At 37.3% G+C, this 21,741-nt stretch overlaps 2 protein-coding genes across 2 annotated transcripts in view; one reads left to right on the top strand and one right to left on the bottom strand.

Moving 5' to 3' along the window:
* Nucleotides 1-1,601: 1,601 nt before the first annotated feature.
* Nucleotides 1,602-10,437, top strand: LOC134792950 (ADP-ribosylation factor-like protein 6-interacting protein 1). The gene is made up of 4 exons (XM_063764428.1): nt 1,602-1,782; nt 2,312-2,683; nt 4,129-4,429; nt 10,320-10,437. The coding sequence occupies exons 1-3, from the start codon at nt 1,756-1,758 to the stop codon at nt 4,318-4,320; spliced, it is 591 nt and encodes a 196-aa protein (XP_063620498.1). The 5' UTR covers nt 1,602-1,755; the 3' UTR covers nt 4,321-4,429; nt 10,320-10,437.
* The window catches only part of LOC134792951 (inositol hexakisphosphate and diphosphoinositol-pentakisphosphate kinase 2), a 55,278-nt gene continuing 43,967 nt past the window's right edge, over nt 10,431-21,741 (bottom strand). The window contains exons 26-29 of the mRNA XM_063764429.1: nt 21,268-21,400; nt 16,034-16,140; nt 12,242-12,345; nt 10,431-11,496 (exon numbers count right to left, since the gene is read on the bottom strand). Of these exons, the coding sequence (XP_063620499.1) occupies nt 10,945-11,496; nt 12,242-12,345; nt 16,034-16,140; nt 21,268-21,400 (896 nt within the window). The 3' untranslated portion in view covers nt 10,431-10,944. The remainder of the gene's footprint in view (nt 11,497-12,241; nt 12,346-16,033; nt 16,141-21,267; nt 21,401-21,741) is intronic.

Genomic DNA, 21,741 nt, shown 5'->3' with positions numbered 1-21,741 from the left:
TAAGACTCTGTAAGTCTGTACCTACATGGATTACAGCAATGCACGTAGAAAATGTGCTAAATGCGGAGCAACGGCTGTTGAAGATACATATTTGAGTGAAATTCATAGCTTTAGTGGGTTCAGAAGGAACCGCGCCATAACGCATATGGAAAGCGTATTAATTAACCGTGAAGAAATATATGAATACAAGTTGGAAATCTGTGTAAAATCCCGTGTGTAAAGTGTAGTGTATCTGTGTGTGTAAAGTGTAAGTAATAGGTAGGCATGCCTATAAAGTTTTCAGTATATTATACTGAAAACTTTGTGAATGCGCTTTATTAACGTCTATTTTTTTATTAAGTTGTCAGGGTTTAATTTTCAGTGTATATTTCTATATGTAAAACATTTTTTTAATAAATAAAATAATACAATGTTATAAACATAAATATGCCTTTTATTTAAATCAATTGATAATACCACAAACAAGGGGTAATATTTGCATCTTTTATATATTTCGTGATATGAAGATAACAAATATGTTTATCAACAGAATTACTACCTATACCTACCAATACCCGCCAGGCTAAACCGGTTGTCAACTTTAGTTCCATTGGTACACAACGACGGCGCCACTAGTATAAACGTATAAACGGTTGGGGACATTTTTTTGTATGGAGTTACCGTTCTTCTCCTAGTGAGTATCATAGTCTAATAAAACATGGTCTTCCATTCCCAGAGTGACACGGGCCTACGTCACAACAACATGGCTGCTATATATAGCGCTATCGCATATTATCATATAGCGCTGTCGCATGATGACGTAGGCGCGTGTCAGTTAGGTGACCTAGAAAAGACGGGAATGGAGTACCAGGCGGAGTATATTATTATACCATGGTGAGTATTATATTCTTTGCTGCAGGGTGGCAATAAAAAAAGTACGAGGATCGGTATCCTATTGAAAATATATTTTTAAATTCCAAATTTCAGTTTTCTAGCACTAACGATCACGGATCAAAGCCTCGGACCGACAGAGAGGCAGACGGACATGGCGGAACTATAAGGGTTCCTAGTTGACTACGGAACCATAAAAACGAAGTAGGTATGTAAGGATTTTTAATGACAAAGGGTTTAATATATGTAAGTACTCGAACTGTGGAATATCATTGAAAAATTATGAGTTAGGAAATTGAAAAATTTTATGTATAATTTTCATGACCGTCCATTATTTACGATTTGTTTTTTTTATTGAATCGTAATATTCGTAATATATCTCTAATTTGGGTAAAATTATTGCACAATGGCAGCCCCAAAGATGACATCATGGCGCAGTCACAGACAAGATAAAACTCACTCTATCTGTGGACTCACTGCAATAATAAAGGAATTAATTTAAATGTAGTGTAAGTTCAGGATGGCCAACATATTCGTATAAAACACATGCGATATTTGCTTCAATTCCTGTTGCATCTCTTTCTTTAATATAATAAACGAGAGTGATGCAGCTATACACGCATGATATGATGTAGATAACAAACTTCGAAGTGAATGTTGGGGAGCCCCAAGCTCATTATTGTAATTGTGGTCAAGTCATTGTTTTGAATACGGACGGCTAAACCGAACATATTCTATCGTGTCGCTGTAAATCGAAACGCATCAGTTTAACTGCCCGATTTCTTATTAGTCTTTGTTCGTTTTGCTAAAATTAATTAGGATTTACGCATTGGTATACACCAATAACTTCAATAGTGATAACTGCATATTAAGAGTTAAGAGAAAATGGCAGATATCATCTCCCAAGATCAGGTGCGTAATTTATAATTGAATTAAAACAATTCGTACGAATTAGTGTATTCAGTTACCATAGTTTGTTTAGATTTCATAATATCGTCGTATGGAGGCCTTTGGATTTATGTTTCGAGTTTCAATGTTTACTTAGTTCAAGCAGTTCCGTCTTAATAGTCAGATGGAACATTGTTTTTATGCCCTGTAGGGCTCTTTTAGACGGCGCGCGAACTCGCATGCGATTTTAGTTACATTGCGGACTATTGAGGTTACATCAACTCAGCCGACTGATCAAATAACGCAATGTAATGAAACTCGCATGCGAGTTCTCGCACCGTCTAAATCAGCCCTAGTAAAGCATTTGTTCTATTTCAATAATTCATCATAATGTTTTATGATTCTCCAAGAGACTTGGACTTCCAAAGATCCAAATGTTTCCAACCCAAAAAACATGATGTCACTTTAATTTCTATATAGTTGGATTTATAAGATGTTGCTTGTATATGTAATTTTTTTGCCCAGCAATCTTCATACAAACAATTTTTTTTAGGAACAGCAAGTTAAGAAACTTAAACGATTGCTAGAAGGGTGGCGTATGGCCCTGCTGCCAATAAGATCAATAATCTTGTGGGAACAGCAATGGTACCCCGCTGCTATAGTTGGAGTACTCAGTTTCCTATACTTTTTCATCTGGCTCATGGATTCAAACTTCCTGACCACATTCGCAATTGTGGGAATTTTCCTCAATTTTGTGGATTTCATTGTTCCCATCATATGCACATCTCTCTACGGCCCCAGCGCATGGACTGGACAGAAGGAGAAGTTGTTTGAAGACATCTGCAAGGCAATTGTGAGGGACTTCAACAAGATTCTGAACCATGTTCAATTGTTCTTTTCATTCCGGGAGACCAGTCCCATTCTGGTAAGTTGGAAAGAATTTCAATCACTACACCTTATAAAACAAAGTCCCCCCCGCGTCTGTCTGTTTGTGTGTTTGTTCATGATAAACTCAAAAGGTTTAGGTGTATAATTTGTTAACACTTTCGCAACCAGGCAAAATTTCAAACAATACCCCAGAAACCGACAGTACTCGCTAGTCGGGCAACGACGTGCAACTCAATGCCGCACGCCGCGAACCCGCTAGTCGGGCAAGCGGCGGACGCTCAGGGCTGTGAAAATGAAAATTAACACAACACAACAACGTCCGAAGCACATCACAAACCATTACGGAATGGCTCCGATTGCAATTTTACACCGAGACCGGGTTGAAAAAAAACCCGGGTCGCAAACTTCAAATAGATAAGGGATGGTAAACAACATCTCCAGGGTTAAGTGTATGATCACAGTAACTACATTCTTTTGTCAAAGAAGTTGCGACTTTATTGTATGTGTACGAACGTACTAATTATCGTAACTATTCAAAGCTACTTGTTACGTTTCGCTTCCACGCAGTTGCAGTGCAGTGCTGTTTTATGATGACTGACCTATTGTCTTTTTCTGAGAACTGCCGCTTAGAAGTTAGAATGTTGTTAGGTACTTAGTTGAATTTCTTGGTTTATTTTTCTCCGAATTTTGTTTCACAAAAATCATCCTATGAGTACTCATGAAATAGATGTATATCTATACTTACTAAATATTCGTAAACACAAATTAGGTTGTACGATTTACGAAAATTCTAACTCCTATTGATACATAAGTACCCGTGTATGCAATTTCACGTAACCAACTAATAAGAATTTTTATTTTGTAATCGCATTAGGTAAAGTAAATACAAAGTGAAGTAATAAAATATAATAATCAACTGTACCAACTTTTCGACCACATAATAATCAGAAGACTTACATTTTTTTCTGTTAGTGGCAGTGGCAGCCCTGAGGTAGTGAAGATGCAATGCTTGCCCGCCTGTCGGGCACTTCAGCGTCGCGTGTAGGTTTATAGCTCTTGCCCGACTAGCGGGTATGCCGGCATCTGAGTAAAGTTTACGAGTGTCCGAGAGTCGGGTACGCGGTGTCGAATGTGTTAACCTGTGGGTCGCTAGTACTAGAGATGAATGACACAAGTATCTATTGTACAAAATTGTAGTTCATTCTTGTGTGTATATTGTAACAAATATATTTTTTGTCTTTTATTCAACTACTAGTGTACAGTAATCAAATTTAGTGCCACTTTGCAGAATACAAGTAGAAAACTTTTAATGAACATGATAACTGGTGGCATACATCATTTAGAGTTGTTGGAATAATAACTTTCTGTCAGACAAAGAGTTGTAGTAACTATAGGATTTCTACCCTCAAGTTTGAAGTATACCCACCCACCCAGCCAATCTAAAAATGTTACATAACAATTTTTTTATTTGTTACATTTCAGTACTACATAATATCCATGTGCTTGCTGTGCACACTGGGCTGGATCTCCTCCGCCATCAACAATGTGCTGCTGCTGTACATCCTGTCCATCGGGCTGCTGCTGTGGCCCGGCATCCAGCACCGAGGCATCTTCAACATGGTGCTCTCCATGGTCAACATGGGACCCAAACCCAAGTCTCTTAAGCCAGAGTAGACAACCGGTCAAACTAGCTTTTAATGCAATGTGATGTGTCTGGTCATTACAAATTTAAGTTTAAGCTTAGCTTATTCTATTTGAGCTTTAAATTTTAGTGTATGATTACCAGACATCGTAATTTTATAGCATTTATGGTGCAGCGGAGTGGTGTTAAGGCGCTCTTATACTCGAGTTTTACGTTTTCAAGGGGGTTAAGCAGACGCGTGGTAGAACGGGCAGGCGGGCGCCCCGCGCGGCGCACCGCACCATTCCCGCGCAGCACGTCTACGTCCTTATTCTGACGACATCGGTATTCTGAATTGTCAGTTCCGGGATTTTTAGTTCGGCAATTAATATTGAATAAGATTTATTAGTAAATTCGAATTTTGATGAGTACTTAATGAAATTAAAAACCGGACAAGTGCGAGTCGGACTCGCCCACCGAGCCCGCCGAGGGTTCCGTACCTTTTAGTATTTGTTGTTATAGCGGCAACAGAAATACATCATCTGTGAAAATTTCAACTGTCTATTAGCTATCACGGTTCGTGAGATACAGCCTGGTGACAGACGGACGTACGGACGGACGGACGGACAGCGGAGTCATACTAATAGGGTTCCGTTTTACCCTTTGGGTAGGGAACCCTAAAAATGGTAGGTAAGACGGTGAGTGTACCTAAATAATTATTAATTATATACAATATGAGTGTATACTTGACTGATCATGTTTTTGTAAAAATCGATTTCGACTGGCAAAACATATTATTTTTTGGCAACCGGGTTTTTTAACCTAATTAGACCCCGCTGAATCCGACATTGCCGGTTGCTTGATCGAATTCTTGACTGGAAGTGAGATAGTTGATATTAAAGGTCCCTTTTTTTAGTTTTTCGTAAATAACGGTGGCGCATGGCAAAGAAATTCTTAAACATAAGTAATCTGCATAAAATTGGCTACAAGAAAGATTCCGTAAAATTTTTCGCTAGGATCAATATTCAAAGAGATATTAAGGCGGGAAAGTTAATTATAGTCACTTCTAAGGTCTCTTTTTAGTTTTTCGTAAATAACTCGTAAACGGTGGCCAATTAAAAGAAAATTGTTAAACGTTAATAATCTACACAACATTTTCAATAAAAAAAGATTTAGTACATTTTTAGCAGGGATCAATATTTAAAAAGATAATAAAGAGGGAAAGTTAATTATAATAAATTCTAAGTGTCATGATTTATTTATGTTTACATTAAAGATAGCAGTTGAATAATAATTTTAATGTGGCAACATTAGTGCGTTACCCCGATTAATACAGGGGTAGTTGGGAAAATAACATTATACTACTGGCAACACGGTAGGTAGTGGGGACACGGTGCCAGTTGGACAGGCTCAGGCAGTTCGTTCACTTGGGTCGAGGCAGTCAAAGAAGACACATCGTGAAGGATTGGCCAGATCACAGTAACTGCAAGTACCTCCATTGTTGTATTATTAATAGTAGAGTAACCATACTAGAAGAACCTTTAACATAAGGTTCCTTGTTTTTATTTTTTCGTTAATAATTTGAAAAGTATGACTCATAGCAAAAACAAATTTTACACAAATAATAAACATAAAATTTCCTACAAGAAACATGTAGAACACTTTTCGCTAGGATTAATATTTAAAAAGACAAAGCATCCGGCAAGTCAATTATAATCAATTTTAAAGTCCCTTTTTAGTTTTTTGTAAATAACTCGTAAACGGTGTCCCATAGCAAAATAGGTTTTTATGAATAAATAATCTCCATAAAATTATCTGCAAAAAACATCTGAACACTTTTCTCTAGGATCAATATTTAAAACGATATTAAAGGAAGAAAGTTAATCACAATCAGTTCACAGGTCGCTTTTTTTTTCGTAAATAACTCGTAAAAAATATTATACATAAATATTGAACATAAAATTGTCCACAAAAAAGGTTTTGTACACTTTTTCGCTACGGTCAATATTTAATGAGGTTATAAGGGGGTAAGTTAATTATAATCAATTTCCAGGTCCCTATTTTAAGTTTTTCGTAAATGACTCGTAAACGGTGGCCCACAGCAAAATAGGTTCTTAATGTTAATTAACCCCCCTTGGCTAAAAAGTGGCCTCCATGTTTAAAATTCATTTGTTTACGTAAGATGTCCGTCTTTGGGTCACGAATTTACATGTGTCTACCAAATTTCAACTTAATTGGTCCAGTACTTTTGAAGAAAATGGGCTGTGACAGACGGACAGACAGACAGTCAGTCGCACGAGTGATCCTATAAGGGTTCCGTTTTTTCCTTTTAAGGTACGGGACCCTAAAAACTAAAAAAAGTGACATGTGAGTTGATTGTAATGAACTTTTTTCCTTTAATATCGTTTTAAATATTGATCCTAGAGAAAAGTGTTCAGATGTTTTTTGCAGGAAATTTTATGTAGATTATTTATAAATAAAAACCTATTTTGCTATGGGACACCGTTTACGAGTTATTTACAAAAAACTAAAAAGGGACTTTAAAATTGATTGTAATTAACTTACCGGCTGCTTTGTCTTTTTAAATATTGATCCTAGCGAAAAGTGTTCTACGTGTTTTTTGTATAGTGTAAATAACATTATTTGCGGTATTTGACGTCTGTCACTCACAACAGCAATACTACGTAAAATGTTTTGCACATCGAAATCACAAAGGAAAACAACTGCACTGCGAACGTTTACGTTCTACGTCTTTTTTTTTTTAATTTTAGGGTTGGCCGGACACCACCGTTATGAATCGGTAGTCGTCTAAGTAAATCGATATGAATTTTTCATTTTTCTTTTAATAAAAATAAGGAAAAGGTGGATAATTAACTGTAAATATGGATATATTTATCGTCACTTAACAGACAACAAATTTGACACAGAAATAACATAAATAAACTTTAAAATAGATCCCCAGTTAGTTTCAATTTTGACAATGGGTGCGACCTGCTTGAATGTGTGCGTGCGCGCCGGGCGCCGTGTACGCACGCGCTGAAACGCACACATTAGCATAATATACGGGGGAATACGGTGGCGGCAGTGTGGGCCGTACCGCGACTGTGATTGCGCGCATTCGAGTACGCTACCCGCCCGCTCGCATTTGTCTGCTCTGACGGTACGCCTTAATTTTTTTGATCATGACTATGAACAGAGGCAATAGTATAAGTAAGGTACTAGATTGAAAAGCTTGATTATATCACTATTGTATACAATACTTTTTCTACGAATCAACAAAAATAATACTTTAAACTATAGTGTAAATAACATTATTTGCGGTATTTGACACATTATGACTGACGTATATAGAGATGTAACTAACGCAAATCGATTGTCACAGCAAGCGATTACGATTGGATGGCACGTAGACTGAGGTATCGAATTGTGACGTATAATGAATTTTTATTTGAGATTTAAATAAAGCTAGAATTATATGGTTTTCCCGCAAGCTACCGGTAGGTCGCACCCATTGTCAAAATTGAAACTAACTGGGGATCTATTTTAAAGTTTATTTATGTTATTTCTGTGTCAAATTTGTTGTCTGTTAAGTGACGATAAATATATCCATATTTACAGTTAATTATCCACCTTTTCCTTATTTTTATTAAAAGAAAAATGAAAAATTCATATCGATTTACTTAGACGACTACCGATTCATAACGGTGGTGTCCGGCCAACCCTAAAATTAAAAAAAAAAGACGTAGAACGTAAACGTTCGCAGTGCAGTTGTTTTCCTTTGTGATTTCGATGTGCAAAACATTTTACGTAGTATTGCTGTTGTGAGTGACAGATGTCAAATACCGCAAATAATGTTATTTACACTATAAGTGGTTTTCGTAGTCTATGGATGTTATAGCAACATCCAGGGTTAAGGGTGTCACATGCGCGTTTCTGATTTATTACCCAATTGTTTCTACTATACAACCTAAAATTAATAATTAATTTGAGCTATGGTTTTGTTTCGCCCTCTTGACCGCGGCGAGCTGTAATTGGTCATTTTCATTATAGTTGAGTTGGGAGCCCGTACATTAAAAATACCCATTTGCAGTTTGTTATAAGAAATCTTAATTCAAAAATTACAGTCGTACAGTAGAAAAAAAATATAGTGTCTCAATAACGACTCCTCAAACCCGGACTTGTCATTCTTCATAATACCTACTTGCCCATGCTTCCCTAAAACCTTTTTACTAAATTTATACGTAAGGATGAGAATTTACTTTACATTAACCGCTAACAATAAAGCGTTCCGAACATGCAGAAACCGGAGGATTTTTTTCTGTATCGAATTTATAATTTTTTTAATAACTGCCATTTCCTAATGTTAATATTTAAAAAGCGTTTTATTTATACTTCATTTATGAATTGATAGAACATTTCATTATATTATAATAAATAGAAACGTAGTGCTACTCATAATATGCAAATAATATTTAACTAAAAATAAAAGTGACAACCCTAAGCGCCAACGCAAGAGTAGGCAAATAACTTGCCGAGCGGCCTTAGATTCACTACTGTTCTTAGTGTACTGTGCCGGTAGCTTGCGGAAAACCATATAATTCTAGCTTTATTTAAATCTCAAATAAAAATTCATTATACGTCACAATTCGATACCTCAGTCTACGTGCCATCCAATCGTAATCGCTTGCTGTGACAATCGATTTGCGTTAGTTACATCTCTATATACGTCAGTCATAATGTGTCAAATACCGCAAATAATGTTATTTACACTATAGGAAATTTTATGTTTATCATTTATGTGTAAGATTTGTTTTTGCTATGAGTCATACTTTTCAAATTATTAACGAAAAAATAAAAACAAGGAACCTTAGAATTTATTATAATTAACTTTCCCTCTTTATTATCTTTTTAAATATTGATCCTTGCTAAAAATGTACTGAATCTTTTTTATTGAAAATTTTGTGTAGATTATTAATGTTTACAACATTTTTTTTATATTGGCCACCGTTTACGAGTTATTTACGAAAAACTAAAAAAGGGACCTTTAATATCAAATATCTCACTTCCAGTCAAGAATTCGATCAAGCAACCGGCAAATTCGGATTCAGCGGGGTCTAATTAGATTAAAAAACCTGGTTGCCAAGAAGTAATATGTTTTGCCAATAGAAATCGATTTTTACAAAAATGTGACCAGTCTAAATTATTCAATTTGTTTAATTTTATAGCCTTTTAAAATATGTTTACACAATTTATCAATCGTGACTGAATTCCGGATTGGTTAGATGGGTGTGTGCCTTTGCTGCCCAACTTGTTATAAAATGACAATATGACGGACGAATGTCTGAAATGTCACCGTATTTAAGAATTATTTTGCTTTTCTTCGCAAGTATGTTGAAAAACATTGTGTGTATAACATATTTGCATATTTATACTGTGATCACCCATTTTATGAAACGTCCGCTAAACTAGCACAGGTCCGACGCTGACAGTGGTCACGGGCGTACTGGCGTGAGGAATAGGCGCAAGGTATTGCCGCGTAGGGTGTAATTTAGTAGGCAAAATGTTGAATTCATCAAATGATGAATGAAAAAATTAACGTATCGATAAAAGGACAAGCAATGATGAAGATTTACTTAAAAGCTATCGACTGAAGTAAGTTTCATATACATTTTCGTCCTAGTACTTCTAACATAAGGAAATAAAGACAGTGTTAGGCATGTTTTCAACTTAAGATCCTAACGAGAAAATAATGAGCCGTCGTGTTTCTGACAAGCAATAACGTAGTTCAAGGACTGAAGTTATACATACTAGAAAATAATGCATGAAATCCTTGTAAAAGTCTGTAAATATGGTGACAAAAAAGTGCATTTTACTACACACCGCGCCTTAAAGGAATTGGTATTGATAATTCCAACTGAAATGGTAAATTAAGGATAATATTAACATAATTTACGCTAATTAATCATTAGGGTTGAAATCGTTTATACCAATTCCGTTAACACCACTCCGCTGCATCGAAAATGCTATAAAATGTACGATGTCTGATGATTACTGTGTGATACATTTGGTTGATTGTTAGGACTATGTTCCGGTTATTATTATTACTTTGCGTCCCTTGTTATTGTTATGGGTGTCAGGAAGTATTAATAAACTCACCATTATTTATAGAAGTTAATATATTTTCTCATAAAGACTTTATTTCCTATTATTTTCACTAAGTATGTTTGTTGTATATTCAATATAACATAATGATAAGGATGCATGTATTAAATAAATTCTAATACAATTGTCTATTCCAGGCAGTCTGGTGATTCAAGATGCCATTCATTATCTGAAAACGTGTATACACTATTAAAAAACTGTATTGCAAATAGCATTTAACTACATAATTAATTACACCTGATTTATTTTGTGCAAGCAGTCCTAGCAAAAGCATGTATGAAACATTTGCATTGAATCTGTGCATTTGAACTTATCAATGACTTATACATATATGTAAATTTTAATGAGTGATAGTGGATAATTGGTATAATTAAAAAAAAGCTACTTAACAGCCTATCTGGCAGCTTGCACACTATTCGTGTTTTCTAACAATATCACAATTCATCTTAAACTATAACATGTAATTCTGAAAAAGCATGGTGCACAGTGTACACACTGATAGGTGTAGTCTAACATTAATCATCAGTGATCGTGAAGCCAGGCTTGATGGCAGCATTTTTAGCTTTGGTGACCGAGGGCGCGGTGACCTCCGGTGGGACGTTAGGCAAGTTGTTGTTGGACTTACTCTCCTTCGATGTGCTCGGTCGCAACGAGTCTTCGGCGACTAACGTCGTCGTGAACCGGCTGCCCGTCACAGTTCCTGCAGCGTTGCTTTTCTGCGCGCTACTGTCGCTATATCTTCTGCTCCCATTATTCAACAGTTCATTCTTCTTGTTTTTGTTCTTGCCGGTGTCGTTTAGCGAGTTTAGATTGCTTAAATAGTGCGAGGAGTCTACTTTCGTGTATTTGTTATTTTTTTCGCTATCTATATTAATGTTAATACTATCGATGTTGTCCTTGGACTTGTGCAAGTCGGGGGTGTAGTCGGGCGCGTGGCTGGTGGAGGCGCGGCAGTTGTCCACCGCGGGGAGCGCGGGGTGCGCCAGCTCGTTCCTAACGAAGCGCAGCGGCGAGCTGCTGTGCGGCTCCAGCGAGAGCGTCTCCTCGTCCTCCTCGCCTTCTGCACTCTGTAATATCAAATTCACACGTTGACAGTAATCTGGTAAGGTTGCCTCTTCTGTTAGTGTTATTTTTAAATAAAAACTGCTAAATTACATTTCTGTCCCATTGATCATTTATCTCTTACTACAAGGATAGGTGGAAAAATATATGTACATTACATAATTTAGATACAAGACCTAAATACCGGTTAGAGACATTAACCCCATGATATTAATGTGTATCTAGACACCAAGACATTATATTGGATATTATAATAGTTCCAATAACTTTCTTTTTTGGGTAAAGAATTATCCGGGACTGTCTGGCCAATTCTGATATCCATGTTAAAAAAAACAACCAACCTTTCTTAAAGTTACTTATTCTTTTTTCGTATCGAGGTTACTTAGGCTGTGGGTAGAAATTTGATGTTCCCTCGCCACGAAGCCGATAAAGAATAGGTCCATGCAATAACAACCCTTCTTGCTAATATCAACTAACAATAACTTACAGCACACATTAGTTTACGCACATTGACGTATATCTAAGGACTGGCCTTACGGGCAATAAGAATGGGGCCAGTGTAGCGGTGTGACACTGCTACAGCGCGATTGGATGATGAGTCCGCATCACGCGCGCGATTGGTCACAACCTGGTCACAACTAGTTGCGTTAGACTACACGATTGGCTCGAATTCTTGACTGACACCACTGAACTAGTATCATATTTAGTGTCCGTACTTAGATATTACACGTCAATGTAACGCAGTCTCACCATAAGGTCGTGGTCGGTGATGGAGCCGGCCGTAGCCTCGTTGCTGTTGAACTCCAGCTCCGAGGCGAGCGACACGGGAGTCACGTCTCCGCTAACAGAAGAACCTTTACACATAACACCCGGTTAGATACACTGATATATATATATAGATATACAGAAAGAGTGGTAACTCCATACATCAGTTTTCTTACCGCAACGCGCGTTATTTCGTAGTCGACATCTAACGTCAAGTAGTGGAATTATAAGTACCCCTACTTGACACCATATCATAAGTGTAGCTACTGACGAAGAATGTACTACTAAAACAATTTACAACTAATTTTCGTTCGCCGAGACATCTATTGTCAACTAGTAGTACTGATAAATTCCGCTACTTGACGCTAGATGTCGACTACGAAATAACGCGCGTTTTAGTAAGAAAACTGATGTATTGAGTTACCACTCTTTCTTTACTCTATGGTTAGTACTAAATATATAATGTATCTATCTAGAACTTTTGTTAAGTGGCCATCGATTACTAAAGATTTCATATGTCGTCTTTACATGTTACGATGGTATTCCACCTGTCCATTTTCTTTGTCCAATGTGTATTTGCGTCTCACATTTTGCTTAGTTAGAGAGTGAGACGCAATGCACATTGGACCAACAATTTTTACAAGTGGAATACCAATCATAGACGCACTAAAAAGAGCAGCAGGAATATTAATTATTTCGTGCGAGTGACTGATTAGAAATGGGTGGTGGCCAAATTGTAGACTTATTCAGCCGATCAAAGAAAGTATGATATAATTGATACTGAATGTATAACTTATTCTTCGTTTATTCAAAAAAATTGTTAGTAGTGATGTGCAATTTATTTGCCTATTTGTGGAATTAGTTCTTGCTCAATATTTTATTTTAAAATTCTCGAACAAATCTACATATACGTACTTAATTTTTTTATATGTAGCGTAGGTGTATATTTAATAATTCGTGCAATGCCATTGTTATTCATTATGATCCCTGATCTCATGATATATTATTATGAAACAATACATGTATCTACATCTAGTGTAGCGACAATCACTGCATGCAATTTAAATCTCATCACATTGAAGTAGCTTCATACAACAAAAAAATAAATAGGACCCAAAACCATCTTTTTTAAGCATAGTTTTCAAAATAAATAAAATACTAGTTGATAAAAATGTAGGAAGGCTAGCTATGATTTTTAGGGTACGTTTACACTATTGTAGACTGCCTTAGGTATAAATGACAGTCGAAAGTCCCATGGCACTGGACTGTACGAATTTTGTAAATTTGTTTATCTAATGTCGAAATCGGCAGGCGACAAAGTTTAAGCGCGCCCTTAGGTTGAATGCATGCGGAAGTGATTTGTCGACACGGATTCGCTTGTTTTATGCTTCCAACGTTACGTAAGTACTTACATGTACCTACTCGCTACGCACTTGTGGTCTAGTTAGGATAGTGGCACATTAGCTAGGTGTGATGATATTAGTGCAGCTGCCGTTAAGTGTTATTATAAATTATAACCCGTTTTATACAATCCCTAATGTTAGTAATAAATATATCAACAGCTTGCATTCCTAGTCATTTATTTATTGGTGTTGTAAAACCAATGCGGCATAAACGATTGTCCTGTTCAATAAAGTTTTCGACATAATTATATTGAATAAATGTGTCGGATTGACTTCTAAGCGGTGGTCAAGATGAAAGATGTGAAAGCAAGCAATTGATACCTATGTTTTCTTCCAGGTATGTTTGTTAGTGATTATTTAACAATGTTTACCAAACCTGCATACATAAGCAATTAACATTACCCTGCTAATGTAAGAATGTAGGCGTTATAGCGATTAGTACCCATTCCAAAATTATAAAGTTGTTTGCGCTGCTTATGCCAATAAACATTTTTTTATAATTTGTGTTGTTATTGTTAATTTGTGAGTCAGTTAATAAAATCAACGATCTTATCTGTTTCAATACAACAACTATGTGATTTGTGAACCCTTTTCCAGGCCGCACCAAACTACAAGGTTTTCCGAAAAATGCAAATACATATATTAAAATTTATGCAGCTTTGATGATTCACTTAATGATAATAAGTAACTTTTCCCGAAAGACTAATCGAATATAAACCTTAAATCTGATTCCTAAGGTTGAAATTCTATTGGCGAGTATGTGGTCGCTAGGTGCACTATGCCTGGAAAAGGGTTAATGGATACTATTATTTACAGTCTATTATACCAGCACCTATTAACTCTTTACAGTGTCTGACAAAAAAGAGCCGAAATTAAAAAGTGGCAATACTGTAGTGTCGTCCCGTTTTCTTATATATTGATTTGAAAGGGACGACACTACAGTATTGTCGTTATATTTCTAGTTCTACTCTTTTTTGTCAGACTATATAAACGTTTTCAATTCGCAAATAATATTATTCGCATAGAAAACGTTATGCCACGAAGAAAGCAAATTACCTAAACGATATTACATCCCAAATACAGATATTGATATATAACAGTTCGATAAGTCAATCTACTACCTAACCTGTCCAAACCAGTATGTCCTCTTAGTCCAAATACAAAAGAAATAAAATGAGCTAGTGGATTGGCCGGTCGAGTTCACAAACATCTTCACAAGCCAACGTTCCAAAAATATATGTACACGACCTTATTGTCAGTGTCTTAGAGACGTAAATATATTTTTGGAACGTTCGTGTCGTGAACTAGACTGGCCAAACGAACTGTGATTTTATTATTTGGAATATAAACTGAGAGCTAAGATTGCGGTTCAGTCAGCGGCTACCGAGTTTAATGTAGGCATTACATTATGTCTATCTGTAAACTTAATTACAATAAAGTCTGCCGATTAGGGCTCTTGAGCTACAAGTAACAATCTTACATGTTTTAACAGGCAACACTGACCAAGAAATCTAGACATTGGTTACTATGGTATTCCACCTATTCAATTTCTTTGTCCAATGTGTATTGCGTCTCACATTTTGCTTTAATGAGAGTGAGACGCACTTACAATGGACAGGTGGAATACCACCCTAAATCAATAATAATCGTTGCCGGTTTAGAATTGTGAAAAAGTAACTTGTAGCTTCACAAATTGCTCTGAATATCTCTGAGTTATGCGGTTTTCACGATGTGCGGCCTGATTCTAATTTGAATAAACGTCAAAAATTTGATCTCGATACGATATGGATAGGATCTGTCAAGTGTTAAAAGTGGTGTTTTTGTCTTAAGAAACGTCACTTTTGACACAAACAGATCCGATCCATATCGTATCGAGATTAAATTTTTGTCGTTTATTAATATTAGAATCAGGCCGACAGTTTGTTCAACGAAGGTTGAGAAATTTAGTCTGTCTAAAGGGCTCTACAAAAGTCATAGATATCGCATGCGATTTTAGCCACATGGCAATTTTTGCTTAATCGATTGAATTAATTGCATCTCAGCAGTCGATACCTATATCGAAAATCGCATGTAATTATCGGTGTCGTCTGTGGAGCTCATAAGATAAATCTACGGCAACTTGTCAGCGGCAAAGTATGGTAACCCTCACTATAAACGTCATATTTTCAGGAAATTGACATCTACAATGGCGCTTACACACGGTTGCCTTTCAAGTCGATGCAGAGTTAGGGCCTGTTTACACATTAATTAGTGTATTAGTGTGATTCCATACGTTTGCTACTCGTGTCTAGTAACAAATATACGAACAACGCGCTAAAATTAATCAATGTGTAAACAGACCTTTAGACGGACTGTAAGCCGGTAAAGTGTGTACCTGGGTGGTGCGCGAAAGGCGGCAGGCCCGCGTCGGCGCCGCACAGAGTGGCCGCCTCCCCGTCCCACTGAGGGAGCTTGCTCGCCACATTTTTACTCCAATTGCTACTGGAACCCACAATTTCTCATTTACCGCCCTACTATTCGCTTAAAAGAATCTGTGATACATTAAAAAAAATACTAAAACAATCATGTCTGTTTTTGGTGCTTTGTGGGTTAATACCTACATAATTTTATTTCAAAAAAGAATACCGTCTTGTGTGTTCTATATCTTCTATGGAGAATTAATAAATGTGTGTGTTTCTCTCAGAAATCTTACAATGTCGACAGATCTGCTTTCGGAGGTTTTGCAAACAAATAAAATTCAGTCACACTACTTCGTACTTCTCGAGCATTTTCAAACGCCTTAATAGTACGTATGTAACGTATCAAAAGGTTAATATATCATCGAACAGAATACTGTGTACCTAATACAGTCAAGTGTAAAAATATGGGTGTAAACAAATTACTCAAAAATATGTCCCATCCCATAGTTCTTAATTCGCTGACATAAGAGCTACGGGCATAGACTAGAAATCCTCTAGACCGAGTTTAGAGCAATTATTTCATGCAACCGATGATGCCAAAAATGCGGGGGTGCGCGGGACGAGGTGAGCGAGATCCCGTGCCGTGATTGGTCCGTTCAAACGACGAACGAGTTCACGGACGTCACACAAAGACACTTTCGACTCGAACATGGAGTAAATTTACCGTATGCGTGGCAGAGGGGGTAGGCGACTATGCTCAGTCTGGAGGATGTTTTGTCTGTGGCTACGGGATATATTTTTGAGGTGATTTGTGCACCCATATTTTTACATTTGACTGTACTTATAAAAAAAGAGGCCACTGCACTGACTGCAATGAGGCCGTTTGGTCGGTTGGAACCTGTCTCTGGAGCCAATACGTTTGAAAACACTTGCGAAATACGAACGCATAATGGCCGCATTTATCACAAGTAAAGGTAACGTTTAAATTTTATGTCAAAGAACGTAGCACGACATACTAAAGTGCATGTATGTGAAGATAGATACAAATAGACAGCGATAAACACGACCAAAACACGAGATATCTTAACCATGGAACCGGGCATTCAAAAATATACCATTTTAAGGGCTCATTTAGACGGCGCGCGAATATGCATGCTAATTTACTGACAATGCGGACTATTGAGGTTACATCCAATTCAGCCGACCGATCAAAAACCGCAATGTAATGATACTCGCATGCGAGTTTTCGCACCGTCTAAATGAACCCTAAGTTGAAGTGCGAAGTACCTAGCCGAACTTTACGCAGAACCCAGTATCGATCCGCTGTGCATCTTAACTTTTATGGACAGCAGCACAAGTAGTTGGAGTTAGACCAAGAAAAGTCTGCAACGATTTTGATAGCACACGCAGTGCAAGTGTTATTTTATACGCCAAACTTCTATAAAATTATAACGCATAAATAACACTCGCACTGCGTAAGTGTATGCTATCGAAATCGTTGAAGACTTTTCTTGGTCTAACTCTACAAACCTCTGTTAAATTTCGTCCGTTACTAACAAAAAGAAATGTCAAAATGACTGATAGGGTCAAACGATTTTATCAACGGTTTATAAAATTTGACAGACGTTTATGAATAACGCTATTAGATCTTTACTAGATCAATAATAGGTACTGTTATCGGTAAGTCTGCTGCTTTCTGCGCGTAATACGTATAGTTGGTCTGTAGATTTGTAACAGGCCCCGACGGCTAATCCTTTGTCTATTGAAGTAAACCCGCTCGTGCTACCTGCATAAAAAATCGTTCGTTCACTTTAACCGGTTATTGAATTACAACTCCTATGGAAATTGCAACAAGATTCGAAATATTTTTCTAGGCTGTGTGTGGTCCCTTTGACTCGCCGGCACTCAGTACTATGGTTACTGAGTGCCGGGGAGTCGAACGCTACAGAACCAGTCTAAAATGTGTCATCAAGATGCGTAACAAAGGGGCGTTACCGGAGAGCGCACCTACACTGTTTTTTTGATCGTTGGACTAGCCCGCGCTCAGGTGCCAATTAGAATAATTAAGACCCTTTTTTGCAGGTAAGTAACACGTGCGGTTTAATTTAACAATAGACAAAGGATTAGCCGTCGGGGCCTGTTACAAATCTACAGTCTATAATATACTAGATCAGGCGTTCTCGCGCGCGACTCCATACATCAAGCGCGACTTCAAGTATCAAGTATCATCACTAGATCACTACGCAGCATGCTTTGTGTTTCGTGAGATTAAAGCATGCCTGTTTAAATCCGTCTAAATAGTGCAAAAAAGGTAGATGCACGTAGCCACGGATATAATGATCGTGTTTCTATTGAAATTCGTAATTTTCTGCATATAAAAAAAAATACACGGTGGGCAAAAAATTAGTGCATTCCCGTTGCCAGGGAGGTTTTGGGATTATACTGAGCAACTTTTACTATGTGACCAACCCCGAAACCGCGAAAATAATTTACCCTCCCATAGAAAATGGACCAGCCAAAATCTATGAAACAGCCAAATTTTTTTTTCGCGATTTCGGGGTTGGTCGCATGGTAAACGTTGCTCAGTATAATCCCAAAACCTGCCTGCCAACGGGAATGCAGTTATTTTTTAGCCACCCTGTATATTATATTTACATTGTATTCATATTTTCAATACCTACCCTAACAGTTTTACTGAACATTATCGTTGTAGACATTAGTTAATTATTGGTTTCATTACGGTTGGTTAATTACTGTCAAGTGTTATAGCACTCTGCAATTTTGCATGCTAGCAATTGTTTTTAATAGGCAACACGATTAAACATTTTTTTTGTCTTCAGAAATCGATATTTAGTCTAAAATGCGAAACAAAGCGCTTACATGACCTTAGCCAGCTTAGCTTAGCTATGTACACTACAGGAAGACGGCACTTAAAGAATATTTAGTCTTCCAAATATAATATATACAACTCAATTAAAAAAAGTGTTTGCGATATGAATCGCTGGCGGTGAAGTTGTAGCAAGAACATATCTTACAAGACACTAGTATAATGGATAAATTAAATTATTCTGATCTCAATTGTATGAACGAACAATCTATACCGCAAAAAGTAATTCAAGACCAAAAAAAGTAAAAAAATGTTGCCACTGCAATAATTTGTTTGTAAAATAGTAAATTCCTGTTGATAAATAATCACGCTAAAATAATTTATTTATTAGTAATTTTACTCCTACGATTTAAAAAAGTACTTTTTCTCAAAAATGGACGGCAAAGTCGACTTTGCCGTCTAAAAAATAAGTCGCGAAGCGCGTAGTTTATGGTCAGTCAAAAATTAAAAAGTTAAAAACATTGCAGTCTCGATTTTGGGACTGCAATGTTGCATACAAATTCCATTATTTGTTGAGTTCCAAACTTTTTAAAAGTTGAAATGGCCATATCAAATGAAGGCACAGGCCCATTAAACAGCCAAACAGATGATTAGTACCGCGACTATTTAGCTGTCTCAAATAGGTTGGCGTATTTTCGGCAGAAAAATACACTTCTATTTTTTTATTAAAAAAATAAAAAGGCGGCATAGCTAATTTTTTCAATTGTTTCTACTTTTTTCTGTGAAAATATATACGTAAGAACGTTGCTTTTGTAAAATATTTCTATGTGAGTATTGAGTATTGAGTATTGAGAAATATTTCTATGATATTTATATTTCTTGCACCATTTTTGAGAAAAGCACTATATATGACTCGGCTGGAAGGCTACTTGCTGGCTTCGGATTCAATTAAACGGACTCCCAAGGTCGTCCGTTTAAAACGAATCCTCAGCCTGCAAGTAGCTACTTCCGAGCCTCGACAATAATGTACTATTATTTACTTATTTTTAAATAAATACAAGACGCGCTAGTAAAAAGTGGTAACATTTTCTTACTTTTTTTGGTCTTGAATTACGTTTTAGAGAGTAAATATTTGCAAATACGCAAAAACAGTATTTCAGACAAAATGTGACAGTGACAACCGACCAGTGGGCGCAGCACGGTTCCATTTTTATCGTCTATCACTATGCGCGTCCCTTTCGCACTTACGTACTTGTTAGAACGTGACAGGCATGGTGACAAGGGATAAAAACGCGACCGTGCTAAGCCGCCTGGTCAATTTAATTGATCCATAATTTCATTCAGCAAAATAGATCCAATCATGACATTGTACATGATATAAATGTAGGGCACATGTTTTCTTTGGCCAATAGTTCATTTCTGACTTGGAACCTTTTTGCTAAAGTAAATAGGCCTCTAAGGCAAAGAATTTCGTACATTACCGGCGGGACACACACACGGGACATAGGACATGGCGATATCCTATGTCTATCGCTCGCACAGTGACATCGACTGCCGGCATCATGTAGAAATAGGAAATGGCGGTAAAATGTACGAAATTCTTCGTGCTTAGCGTCTTTATTTTAAACACGTCCATAGAGAAATATAGTAACACAAGAGTGCTCACTCCATATATCAGTTTTGGTACCAAAAATATTAGTATTTTCATAGTCGACATATAGCATCGAGTAGCGGAATTATCAGTACTTTAAGTAGTAGTCGATAGATCGAGTCCGAAACACCATGCTGCGCTCTAAGACTCGAATAATGGACGTAGCTCGGAAAGCGGCTAAGTTAAAATGGGACTGGGCTGGTCATGTCTGCCGAATGCCGAACGACTTGTGGGCCAAGTTAACCGCAGAGTGGGAGGCACGAGTCTAACCGGGGAGCCGGCAGGCCTCGTCGGCGATAGCGGGATAACTTGGACTCCTTCATGAGAGGCTGGCCAGATATTGCACTAAATAGAGACGAATGGAGGAACAGGGGGGAGGCCTTTGCCCAGCAGTGGGACACAGTGGGCTCTGAATAATAAAAATAAATTAAGTAGTAGTAGTAGTACCTGTCAAGAGACAATACATGTAGCATCGACCGGAAAGTCTTATGTTGTTGAGATTAGTGTTCCCGGTCGGTGCTACATCTATTGTCACTTGACAGTAATTACAAAGTACTGATAATTCCGCTACTTGATGCTAGATGTCGACTATGAAAATACTAATATTTTTGGTACCAAAACTGATGTATGGAGTGAGCACTCTTGTCTTACTATATTTCTCTATGACACGTCCAATACTCGTGTAAACCTCAATTCGACAAGTAGGTATAATATTGTATGGTAAGGTGTACCTTTCAGAAGAGTTCTTATGCTCCGAGTTGGAGGCGTAGTTGGAGTTGGGCGAGGAGGGCCCGGCCGAGGATAGCGCGCTGGGCAGCTCGCCCGACGACGACATCAGGGAGGACGGCCCGCTCCAGCCCACGCCTGGAATAATAGGGTATTATACTGTATTTAATAGTACATTGTAGGAGAGGACGGAAAACCGCTAAAAGATGGACGAGTGCGTTTGAGGGCCGACACGTTAGTAGCCACTGCCTGTGCTGTCTCTTGAATTTCGGTAGGCGTCAGCGTAAGAATATTATTTTTCTCAAAAATGGACGGCAAAGTCGACTTTGCCGTTTAAAAAATAGGTTGCGAAGCGCGTAGTTTATGGTCAGTCAAAAATTAAAAAGTTAAAAACATTGCAGTCTCGATTTTGGGACTGCAATGTTGCATACAAATTCCATTATTTGTCGAGTTCCAAACTTTTTAAAAGTTGAAATGGC

Source organism: Cydia splendana, chromosome 8, assembly GCF_910591565.1.
Source record: "Cydia splendana chromosome 8, ilCydSple1.2, whole genome shotgun sequence".
NCBI classification, from domain to species: Eukaryota; Metazoa; Arthropoda; class Insecta; order Lepidoptera; family Tortricidae; genus Cydia; species Cydia splendana.
Note: the sequence above shows the minus strand (reverse complement) of the source record. Positions and strands in the feature narration are given on the sequence as shown.

Excerpts from the sequence above, each read along its gene's own strand:
- LOC134792950 (XM_063764428.1), top strand. The coding sequence starts at position 1,756 with ATGGCAGATATCATCTCCCAAGATCAG. Across the intron at positions 1,783-2,311 it reads ATATCATCTCCCAAGATCAG|GAACAGCAAGTTAAGAAACT; the intron begins GTGCGTAATTTA and ends AATTTTTTTTAG. Across the intron at positions 2,684-4,128 it reads GGGAGACCAGTCCCATTCTG|TACTACATAATATCCATGTG; the intron begins GTAAGTTGGAAA and ends GTTACATTTCAG.